The 12,593-nt window shown below is 40.1% G+C and overlaps 1 protein-coding gene across 2 annotated transcripts in view; it reads right to left on the reverse strand.

Moving 5' to 3' along the window:
- Positions 1-12,593, reverse strand: part of ALKBH8 (alkB homolog 8, tRNA methyltransferase) — a 131,207-nt gene that overhangs the window by 77,469 nt on the left and 41,145 nt on the right. For both annotated transcript variants that reach the window (XM_070803360.1, XM_019975604.2), the window contains one exon: positions 11,183-11,253. In XM_070803360.1, coding sequence (XP_070659461.1) covers positions 11,183-11,253 — 71 coding nt within the window. The remainder of the gene's footprint in view (positions 1-11,182; positions 11,254-12,593) is intronic.

Consider the following 12,593-nt stretch of genomic DNA (forward strand, 5'->3'; position numbering starts at 1 on the left):
GAACTCTGCAATAAGGAGTTCATGATCTGAGTCACAGTCAGCTCCCATTCTTGTTTTTGCTGACTCTATAGAGCTTCTCCATCTTTGGCTGCAAAGAATATAATCAATCAGATTTCGGTATTGACCACCTGGTGATGTCCATGTGTAGAGTCGCCTTTTGTGTTGTTGGAAGAGGGTATTTTCTATGACCAGTGTGTTCTCTTGTCAAAACTGTTAGCCTTTGCCCTGCTTCATTTTGTACTCCAAGGCCAAACTTGCCTGTTACTTCATATATCTATTGACTTCCTCCTTTTGCATTCCAGTCCCCTACAATGAAAAGGACATCTTTTTGGGGTGTTAGTTCTAGAAGGTATTGTAGGTCTTCACAGAACCATTCAACTTCAGCTTCTTCAGCACTACTGGTTGGGGCATGGACTTGGATTACTGTGATATTGAATGGTTTGCCTTGGAAACAAACAGAGATCATTCTGTCATTTTTGAGATTGCACCCAAGTACTGCATTTCAGACTCTTTTGTTGATTATGAGGCTATTCCATTTCTTCTAAGGGATTCTTGCCCACAGTAGTAGATATAATGGTCATCTGAGTTAAATTCGTCCATTCCAGTCCATTTGAGTTCACTGATTTCTAAAGTCGATGTTCACTCTTGCCAACTCCTGTCTGACCACTTGTAATTTACCTTGATTCATGGACCTAACACTCCAGGTTCCTATGCAATATTATTTTCTACATCATCAGACTTTACTTCCTTCACCAGTCACATCCACAACTGGATGTTGTTTTTGCTTTGGCTCCATCTCTTCAATCTTTCTGGAGTTATTTCTCCACTCTTCTCCAGTAGCATATTGGGCACCTACCAACCTGGGGAGCTAATCTTTCAGTGTCCTGTCTTTTTGCTTTCTCACACTGTTCATGGGGTTCTCAAGTCAAGAATACTGAAGTGGTTTGCCATTGCCTTCTCCAGTGGACCATGTTTTGTCAAAACTCTCTACCATGAACTGTCCGTCTTGGATGGCCCTACATGGCATTGCTCATAGTTGCACTGAGTTAGACAAGGCTGTGGTCTATGTGATCAGTTTGATTAGTTTTCTGTGATTCTGGTTTTCATTCTGTCAGCCACCTGATGGATAAGGATAAGAGGCTTATGAAAGCTTCCTGATCAGAGAGACTGACTGTGGGGGAAACTGGGACTTGTTCTGATGGGCGGGGCCATGCTCAGTAAATCTTTAAGCCAATTTTCTGTTGATGGGCAGGACTGTGTTCCCTCCCTGTCATGGTCTCAGGTCAAACAACAGGGAGGGAATATTATAAAATCTATAATGTTTTCCTGAAAACACTGCTTGTTAAAGACCAAGAAAGAAAAAAAAAAAAAAAGACTTTTTCAAATATTTATTAAGGATTCACAATCAACAATCCTTGCCAGCAACTGCTGAATCATTCTGCCCTGTGACAGCTTTGCTCCACTGGAAGTTTTTCCAATTATTCTTTTCGGTTTTACATATTTTATTTTCTGAGTCAATAAAGATCAAGTTCGCAGCAAGCTCATGATAAGACAGGAAGAAAGGCAACAGGATACAATCACTATAACAATGACACATCCATTGAGGATACAACAAAACTGGTTATAACCAATGTGGCCCAAGATGGCTGAAGATTCGAATTCCAAAAGCACTTGAGCCTTATTATACTTTTATTGCAGTGCATTAGCATGCTAAATGACACATTCTCAGACACCATGACAGGTTCCAGGTTGACCATAAAAAGACAAAAAGTGGGCTGTGGCCCAGCTCCTGGAAACTTCTGCCCCTTCTCTCAAACGGTTACAACAGTCCTCCTACTTCTTAGCATATGTAATTACCCAGCCCATAAACTAAATACACCACAGCCTGAAATCTTATTCTTGCCTTCTGAGAGTGTCCACATTCTGTCTATGGAATGTTTATCTCTCTACAAGATCTTTTACTTTACTATGGCTCACTCTAGAATTCTTTTCCACATGAAGCCAAGAATCCTCACTTGGCAGCCATCCCAGGAACTCACCCAAGACCTGGGACATGACTGTTTTCTCACACCCCCTTCTCCTGCAACAATGGGGCAAGATTAAAGATAATATTTAGTTCAAAGCAAACAAAAAACCCTAAACATGCAGCTCTCATAAAACCTTTAACACAACCAAATACAACAGAAAGGAAACTGCATAGTTATCAAGTATTTACTGAAGTAAAGATAAGATGTGAGAAATGAAATATTTCCTGCTGAATCAGTAAACAAGGATGTCACAGTCATCAGCAATTGCAGTGACTCATTGGAAAAGACCCTGATGCTGGAAAGACTGAAGACAAAAGAAGGGAGTGACAAAGGATGAGGTGCTTAGAAAGCATCACCAAGTCAATGGACATGAATCTGACCAAACACTGGGAAATACTGGAGGACAGAGAAACCTGGTGTGCTGCAGTCCATGGGTCACAAAAAGTCAGACATCTCTTAGTAACTGAACAATAATAATGTGGGCTGGTAAGCTCTGGGGGCACTCAGGAAGAAGAAGAAACCTGTGATCTAGCAGCTATCAGACTGCAACCACTCCCTACAATGAGCCCCATGGAAGTTCAGGATGTGAAAAAGCTCAGGACACTGACCCCAGGACAGCAAGATGCATATTATAGGAATGATTTCAGTGAGCCCAGACACGTGCATCTTCCCATACACAGAAAAGCATTAAATTCCTTAACTTGGGATATCTGGTTTTCTTTTTAACAATCTTTTGACGTTCAGACTACTGCCTTTGGCTACAAAACTTCGCTCCCCCTTTTACCTCCTCAGACCAGTTCTCTCAGGGTTACTTGAGATGCTGTCTCCCAGACTTGAAGTCCTAAAAATTCCCACAGAATAAAACGTAACTCTCAACTTATAGGTTTTGAATATTTTTTAAGTTGACAGATGCATAACCGAAAAGTCCATGACACTGATCTCCTCCATGCTGGCTAAACAGGAAAATGAAAACATATAACACTCTGGGAGCACTTCTGAGAAAGAAGACAAATTTAATCCTGATCCTTATTGGTTAAAAATAGGCTGAGACCTTTAACCTTTTGAAACTCTTAAGGATATATCAACAAGAGACAATAAGACATGAAGAATGATGTGTGATTCATAGAGAATGCAGAAAGCTGAGAGGATATATTTAGCTGGAGAAAATATTTCATGCCTGAGAATTTAGCAGACTACAAAGAAGCCTGCCAAATATAAATCTTCTGTAGTTGCACTAACTTTTCCATGGGATTCAAACTGCAACTGGGCAGGACCCTATTGGGCTTTCCTGGGACAGACCTCTCCCCATAGCCTCTGTTTTAGCTCCTCTCAGTAGTACCTAGGTAGTAGTATCTGACACATATTTCCTGAGTTTTTAGATGCTAAAACCACCACCAAAGGAAGAAATTAACTACTTGATGATTATGAACATGTAGCTCCCAAACTTCTGGTGCCTAAAGACTGATTATCATCAATCAATCAGAGAACTCTGCAAGAGCTGATCACATACCATGGGACACTCCCCTCCCTCACCTTGCCTTTTAAAAAGATTTTCTGAGACTCTTTGAAGACTTCAGGGTTTTAGAGCATAAGCCACCCATTCTTCTTGTATTGATGCCTTTACAAAAAATGCTGCACTCTTCCTCCCCACAATACAGTGTCAGCAGATTGGCTTTACTCTTTTCAGGCAAGCAGATACAAATTTGGTTCAGTAACAACTTGTAAGTAAGTTTGCTTTTTATTTTAAACAGCACACAAAGGATTCCACATACCTCATCATGGCCATGTCTGCCACATTTGTGAGGTAGAAATTGTTAGGTAGTCACTGTAGGGCCAGGACCTCAGTTCATTTTTTTAACTTCAACTCCTTCTCCCATATAAACATTTTGCTCCACTGACTTAAAGCTATACTTGTTGTTCCAGATTCCAGGCATTCAGAGGAAAGTCTCCCTGGCATGGAGGGTCACAAAATATCCAGACTCAAGACAGAACAATCAGTAACTGTTGACCAACTTATCAGATAGGAAAACACTAGATGGACCATTAACTCTTAGCCCATACTTCTGGTCCTTATCCGGTCCTTAAATGATGGCGTGGGGTCATGAGAAAGAGTCACAGGATGGTGACCCAATGTCTAAGAAAACTCAAGGACAGAGGAATTTTTTAAAAAGTCATAAAAATAACAAAACTGGAAGACATAGGGACTTTCAAACTAATTGGTCAGAAATTATATACATCAGGGATGTGAGCCAACCAAAAATGAACAGATCAATACTGGTAAAGATATAAACCGCTATAATTGATGCCCTTTTGGGGCACTTCACCCCCTCTCAGTGTCTATGCTGGGAGCTTTATATTTCTCTCTCTCCTTCAAAATAAAACCCTGCCTGTGTGACTATTTGCGTGTTTATAAAGTTCATTCTTCGGCTCCGTGAACAAGAACTCAGATTACTGTTTTATCCTGACAAGTAGAAAAGGAGAAAAAGAAAAGAAGAGACAAACACAACTGCAGAGATACAAGACTGAAACAAATTATTTACAAAAAAATACAGCAATAACAAAAATATCTGTTAACATGTTCCCTGGATTTATAAATACAGAATCCCACCATATCATAAGATAATTAGTCCACTGTTGGGGTGAAGAGGAACTCAGTATATTTTTAGTAAAATAAATACAGCTTTTTGTCACTCTACAAAAGATGATACTCCCAAAAGTATACTTTCCTAAGCTGAAAAGTACCTAGAAGAGAAGCCTTCTGGTATACCATATTTTTCCAAAGCAGAGGAATTTAAATCTCCTACCTATACTACATGGGATTCCCTGGTTGCTCAGATGGTAAAAAATCTGCCTGCAATTCAGGAGACCCAGGTTCAAGTTCTGGGTTGGGAAGATCCCCTAGAGAAGGGAATGGCAACCCACTCCAGTATTCTTGCCTGGAGAATTCCATGGACAAAGGAGCCTGGTAGACAATAGTTCACGAGGTCACAAAAAGTTGGACATGAATGAATGACTAACACACACACACACACACACACACACACACACACACACACCTATATTACACATGACTGCTTAGTTTCCAACCTTTAAGAAAAGTTAAAATCAAAGACCACAAGAAACCAGTTTCCCTTCCTTGCCTCCTACCTGGGAGCTACAGACCAGAAGGGAGTGACAGGATATACTTAAAATGATGAAAGGGGAAAACCTAAAAGCAAGATTACTCTACCCAGCGAGGATCTCATTTAGATTCAACACAGAAATCAAGAGTTTCACAGAAAAGCAAAAGAGAAGAGAATTCAGCACCACCAAACCAGCTTTACAACAAATGCTAAAGGAACTTCTCTCGGCAGAAAACACAAGAGAAGAAAAAGATCCACCAAAACAATTAAAAAAATGGTAAGGGGAACATACATATTGATAAGTAATTTAAATGTAAATGGATTAAATGCTCCAACCAAAAGACACAACTAACTAAATGGATATACAAACAAAACCCTATATATGCTGTCTACAAGTGACCCACTTCAGACCTAGGGGCACATATTGACTGAAAGAAGGGGACGGAAACAGATATTCCATGCAAATGGAAATTAAAAGAAAGCTGGAGTAGCAATACTCATATCAGATAAAATAGACTTTAAAATAAAGAATATTACAAGAGACAAAGAACCATATTACATAATGATCAAGGGATCAATCCAAGAAGATATAACAATTATAAATGTTTCTGCACCCAACATAGGAGCACCTCAATACATAAGGCAGATGCTAACAACCACAAAACGGGAAATCAACAGTAAAATAATAATAGTGGGGGAACTGTTGTTGTTATTCAGTCTAAGTGACTAAGCACTCTTTGTGACCCCATGGACTGCAGCACACCAGGCTTCCTTGTCCTTCACTATCTCCAGAGTCTGCTCAAACTCATGCCCACTGAGTCAGTGATGCCATCCAACCATCTTATCCTCTGTCGCCCTCTTCTCCTGCCCTCAATCTTTCCTAGCATCATGGTCTTTTCCAGTGAGTTGGCTCTTCATATCAGGTGGCCAAAGTATGGAGCTTCAGCTTCAGCATCAGTCCTTCCAATGAATATTCAGGGTTAATTTCCTTTAAAATTAACTGATTTGATCTCCATGCTGTCCAAGGAACTCTCAAGAGCTTTCTCCAGCACCAAAGATTCAAAAGCATCAATCCTTCAGCACTTAGCATTATTTACGGCACAACTCTCATATCCATACATGACTACTGAAAAAAATCACAGCTTTGACTATATGGACCTTTGTCAGCAAAGTGATTTCTCTGCTTTTTAATATGCTGTCTAGGTTTGTCAAAGCTTTTCTTCCAAGGGCAAGCATCTTTTAATTTCATGGCTGCAGTAACTGTCCACAGTGATTTTGGAGTCTAAGAAAATAAAATCTACCACTGCTTCCATTTTTTCCCCATCTATTTACCATGAAGTGATGGACTGATGCCATGATCTTTGTTTTTTGAATGTTGAGTTTTAAGCCAGCTTTTTCACTCTCCTCTTTCACATTCATCAAGAGGCTTTTTAGTTCTTCTTCACTTTCTGTCATAAGAGTGGTATTGTCTGCGTATCTGAGGTTATTTATATTTCTCCCGGCAATCTTGATTCCTGCTTCTGCTTCCTCCAGCCCAGCATTTCTCATAATGTACTCTGCATATAAGTTAAATAAACAGGGTAACAATACACAGCCTTGACGTACTCCTTTTCCTATTTGGAACCAGTCTGTTGTTCCATGTCCAGTTCTAACTGTTGCTTCCTGACCTGTATACAGGTTTCTCAAGAGGCAGGTCAGGTGGTCTGGTATTCCCATCTCTTTCAGAATTTTCCACAGTTTATTGTGATCCACATAGTCAAAGGCTTTGGCATAGTCAATCAAGCAGAAATAGATGTTTTTCTGGAATGCTCTTGCTTTTTCAATGATCCAGCGGATGCTGGCAATTTGATCTCTGGTTCCTCTGCCTTTTCTAAAACAAGCTTGAACATCTGGAAGTTCACGGTTCAGATATTGCTGAAGCCTGGCTTGGAGAATTTTGAGCATTACTTTACTAGCGTGTGAGATGAGTGCAACTGTGCGGTAGTTTGAGCATTCTTCGGCATTGTCTTTCTTTGGGATTGGAATAAAAACTGACCTTTTCCAGTCCTGTGGCCACTGCTGAGTTTTCCAAATTTGCTGGCATATTGAGTGCAGCACTTTCACAGCATTCTTTTAGAATTTGAAATAACTCAACTGGAATTCCATCACCTCCACTAGCTTTGTTTGTAGTGATGCTTCCTAAGGCCAACCTGACTTCACATTCCAGGATATCCAGCTCTAGGTGAGTGGGAGTGATCACACCTTTGAGATTATCTGGGTCATGAAGATCTTTTTTGTATAGTTCTTCTGTGTATTCCTGTCATCTCTTCTTAATAACTTCTGCTTCTGTTAGGTCCATACCATTTCTGTCCTTTATTGAGCCCATCTTTGCCTGAAATGTTCCCTTGGTATCTCTAATTTTCTTGAAGAGATCTCTAGTCTTTCCCATTCTATTGTTTTCCTCTATTTCTTTGCATTGATCACTAAGGAAGGCTTTCTTATCTCTCCTTGCTATTCTTTGGAACTCTGCATTCAAATGGGTATGTCTTTCCTTTTCTCCTTTGCTTTTTGCTTCTCTTCTTTTCACAGCTACTTGTAAGGCCTCCTCAGACAGCCACTTTGCTTTTTTGCATTTCTTTTTCTTGGGGATGGTCTTGCTCCCTGTCTCCTGTACAATGTCACGAACCTCCTCTGTCCATAGTTTATCAGGCACTCTGTCTATCAAATCTAGTCCCTTAAATCTATTTCTCACTTCCACTGTATAGTGATAAGGGATTTGATTTCGGTCATACCTGAATGGTGTAGTGGTTTTCCCCACTTTCTTCAATTTAAGTCTGAATCTGGCTTGTATAACTGAAACTAATACTGTAAGGCAATTATACTTTTTTTTTTTTCCACTAGAGGAAAAAGTGTGTAACTCCAGAGACACCAAATGGAGATAATGATTACAGTAGATTTTCACTGCAACTAGAGGCAAGTTTTCCCCTTCTTTATAACTTATCGTTAAAAACTATATAATCACCTTTTAGGGTGTTGGAGGAATATTTAGGCCCCATTTTTTATATGTCTGTAGGAATGGAGAGAATTTCTATAAGAGTGAAAGTAATAGGAAGACCTGTTTTACTCCATTTCTTTACTTCCAACTCTCCACAGAGAAGGCACACCTCAGCTCATTGGTTGGCCTAGAGCCAAACCTGCTTCAATGAGCCCTTTCTTCTACTTTTCAAATCTAACTCTAATTCAGAGTTGAAGTATTAATAAATCCAGTTGGCAACAGATCCAAAGCCATTATCTTTCATGTTTTCTCAGCTGCTGACATTCTGTTTTCATTTATCTTTTATTTCATTTCTACACTGGTTACACAGTTAGGAGGAAAAAACAAAGATATTCTTTACTGTTCCCCTAAAGCTACAAGCCAGGATAAGAGGTAAAATGAAAATAAACAAAACAGAGAAGAGCTCTTTTCCCTTCCTGTCCTCATTACTTTTTAAAGCACTTAGTAAGAATCCACACGTGGAGAGGATAAGATGGTTTGGCCTTATCAAACGTATACACTAGCTCTATAGACACAGTATCAACATGATCACACAAGCTTAGCAAAAGTTCAAAAGCCAAAGCAAAATTTAGCGATGCTGCTAAGTCGCTTCAGTCGTGTCTGACCCTGTGTGACCCCATAGACGGCAGCCCACCAGGTCCCCCTGTCCCTGGGATTCTCCAGGCATGAACACTGGAGTGGGTTGCCATTTCCTTCTCCAATGCATGCAAGTGAAAAGTGAAAGTGAAGTCGCTCAGTCATGTCCGACTCTTCGCGACCCCAAGGATTGCAGCCTACCAGGCTCCTCCACCCATGGGATTTTCCAGGCAAGAGTACTGGAGTGGGTTGCCAAGCAAATGGAGTAACAGACTGCTTCCAAATAGGAAAAGGAGTACGTCAAGGCTGTATATTGTCACCCTGCCTATTTAACTTATATTCAGAGTACATCATGAGAAACTCTCGGCTGGGTGAAGCACAAGCTGGAATCAAGATTGCTGGGAGAAGTATCAATAACCTCCCATATGCAGATGACACCACCCTTATGGCAGAAAGTGAAGAATTAAAGAGCCTCTTGATGAAACTGAAAGAAGAGAATGAAACGCTGGCTTAAAACTCAACATCCAGAAAACTAAGATCATGGCACCTGGTTCCATTAATTCATGGAAAATAGATGGGGAAACTGTGAAAACAGTGACAGACTTTATTTTCTTGGGCTCCAAAATCAATACAGATAGTGACTGCAGCCATGAAATTACAAGACACTTGCTCCTTAGAAGAAAAGTTATGACCAAACTAGACAGCATATTAAAAAGCAGACATTACTTTCCCAACAAAGGTCTGTCTAGTCAAAGCTATGGTTTTTCCAGTAGTCATGTATGAATGTGAGAGTTGGACTATAAAGAAAGCTGAGCACTGAAGAACTGATGCTTTTGAATTGTGGTGTTGGAGAAGACTCTTGAGAGTCCCTTGGACTGCAAGGAGATCCAACCAGTCCATCCTAAAGGAAATCAGTCCTGAATATTCACTCGAAGGACTGATGCTGAAGCTGAAACTCCAATACTTTGGCCACATGATGCAAAGAACTGACTCATTTGAAAAGACCCTGATGCTGGGAAAGCTTGAGGGCGGGAGAAGGGGATGACAGAGGATGAGGTGGTTGGATGGCATCACTGACTCAATGGACATGAGCTTGAGTAAACTCTGGGAGTTGGTGATGGACAGGAAAGCCTGGCCTTCTGCAGTCTATGGGGTTGCAAAGAGTCGGACACAACTGAGCGACTGATCTGAACTGAACTAAGCATATGCAAAAAATACTAGAAAACAGTATTTACATCCAGGAACAAGATAAGATTTTGAAACAACCTCATACTTAAAAGACTCTTCTAGATTTGAAATTTTGATTTCTATCTAAAACTCTATCTTCAGTTTGCATGAAGTAAAGTGAAAATCGCTCAGTCATGTCCAACTCTTTACGACCCCATGAACTATATAGTCCCTGGAATTCTCCAGGCCAGAATACTGGAGTGGGTAGCCTTTCCCTTCTCCAGGGGATCTTCCCAACCCAGGGATCGAACCCAGGTCTCCCACATTGTGGGCGGATTCTTCACCAGCTGAGCCACAAGGGAAACTCGAGAATACTGGAGTGGATAGTCTATCCCTTCTCTAGCAGATCTTCCTGACCCAGGAATTGAATCGGGGTCTCCTGCATTGCAGGCGGATTCTTTACCAACTGAGCTATGAGGGAAGGCCTCAGAGCTTCAGTTTGCATGGATTGCTTTAAATCATGCTTTTGATAGCTTCTATAGCAGTTTAAGGGCTTCTGTTGTGGCTCAGCTGGTAAAGAATCCACCTGCAATGCAGGAGTCCTGGGTTCAATTCCTGGGTTGGAAAGATCCTCTGGAGAATGCCAAAGCGGCCTACTCCAGTATTCTGGCCTGGAGAATTCCATGGACTGAATATGTATAGTCCCTGGGGTCGCAAAGAGTAGAACATGACTGAGCAACTTTCAAATAGCAGATCAAATAAAGTACAACTATACTATAAAAATATATCAGTGAATAAACATGAACCTCTTCTTTATTTGTAAAGAAAACAACATTACCCATTACTGTTCAAAGTTTTTGATGGGACTGAATCATTAAATATATGTGAACAAGTTTATCAAAATTCCAGACACATTTTAGTTTTATCTATAGACTGCAGTTACTATCTTTAGCCACTAGATGGCAATGTTGCTACAGTAAATCACTGTAAAATGGCCATTTCGGTTTTTCCTAACAAAAGTACCATTACCGGGCTTTCCTGCCATCTAGTGAGCTGATACCTAAAACTCTGGACACCTAAAAGAAGAGACTGTGATAATTTCACATTCTATAAGAAATTAAATACTAATGGTGTCTTTACACTGCATTTTTAACTCTTAATTCATCTGAAATGAGAAATGTGAGAAATCCTATGAAAAGGGCATTGCATAAAGTAAGACATTTGCTGATAGCTAATAAAAGTGTTTGAAAATTTACCTCTGATCCCAAACTGAGAGAAATGATCTCATCCTCAAAAGCAGAATGTGTGTCAATATGAGCAGGAATTCCTGAGATTGAAGATAGGGTAACAGGTCACTTCACTTTTCTTTTTAGTACATTTAAGACATCTCTAAATATAGCCTCAAGGATTATAGTGAAAACATCATTTGATAAACAAGAATCTACTATAATTTTAGGTAAAGGAAACATTTAAGATTAATGTAAATAAAATTAAATTTGTTGTTGCTGCTGTTGTTGAGTCTCTAAGCCATGTCTAATTCTTTGTGACCCCGTGGACTGCAGCATGCCAGGCTTCCGTGTCCTTCAATATGCCCAGAGTTTGCTCAAATTCATATCCACTGAGTTAGTGATGCTATTTAACCATCTCATTCTCTGCTGCTCCCTTCTTCTTTGGCTTCAACACATTCCCAGCATCAGGGTGTTTACCAAAGAGTCAGCTATTCCCATCTGGTAGCCAAAGTACTGGAGCTTCACTCTCAGCATCAGTCCTTCCAAAGAATATTCAGTATGGATTTCATTTAGGATTACTGCTTTGATCTCCATGGAGTCCAAGGGACTCTCAAGAGCCTTCTGCAGCACACAATCGAAAGCATCAAATCCTTGGTGCACAGCCTTCTTTATGATCAAACTCTCACATCCATACATGACTACAGGAAAACCAACACTTTGACCATATAGACATTTGTTGGCAAAGTGATGTCTCTGCTTTTAGTACACTGTTTAGGTTTGTCGTAGCTTTCCTTCCAAGGAACAAGTATCTTTTAATTTCATGGCTGCAGTCACCGTCCATGGTGATTTTGGAGCCCAAGAAAATAGTCTGTCACTGTTTCTACTTTTCCCCTTTTATTTTCAATGACATGATGGGAACAGATGCCATGATCTTAGCTTTTTGAACATTGAGTTTTAAGCCAGCTTTTTCAGTCTTCTATTTCACCCTCATCAAGAAGCTCGTTAGTTCCTCTTCAATTTCTGCCATTATCATGGTATCATCTACATATCTGAGGTTCTTGATATTTCTCCCGGTAATCTTACTTCCAGCTTGTGCTTCATCCAGCCTAGCATTTTGTATAATGTACTCTGCATATAAGTTAAATAAGCAGGGTGGCAATACACAGCCTTTCCTAATTTTGAACCACGCCATTGTTCCATGTCTGTTCTAACTCTTGTGTCTTGACTTGCATATCGGTTTCTCAGGAGACCATTAAGGTGGTCAGAGATAAATTAAACTATCTCTTTAATAATTTTCCAGTTTCTTGTGATTCACAAAGGCAAAGGCTTTAGTGTAGTCAATGCAGAAGTAGATGATATTCTGCAACTCCCTTGCTTTATGATCCAACGGATGTTGGCAATTTGATCTCTGGTTCCTCTGTTTTTTCTAAACCCAGCT

Source organism: Bos indicus, chromosome 15 (assembly GCF_029378745.1).
Source record: "Bos indicus isolate NIAB-ARS_2022 breed Sahiwal x Tharparkar chromosome 15, NIAB-ARS_B.indTharparkar_mat_pri_1.0, whole genome shotgun sequence".
In the NCBI taxonomy this organism is placed as follows: Eukaryota; Metazoa; Chordata; class Mammalia; order Artiodactyla; family Bovidae; genus Bos; species Bos indicus.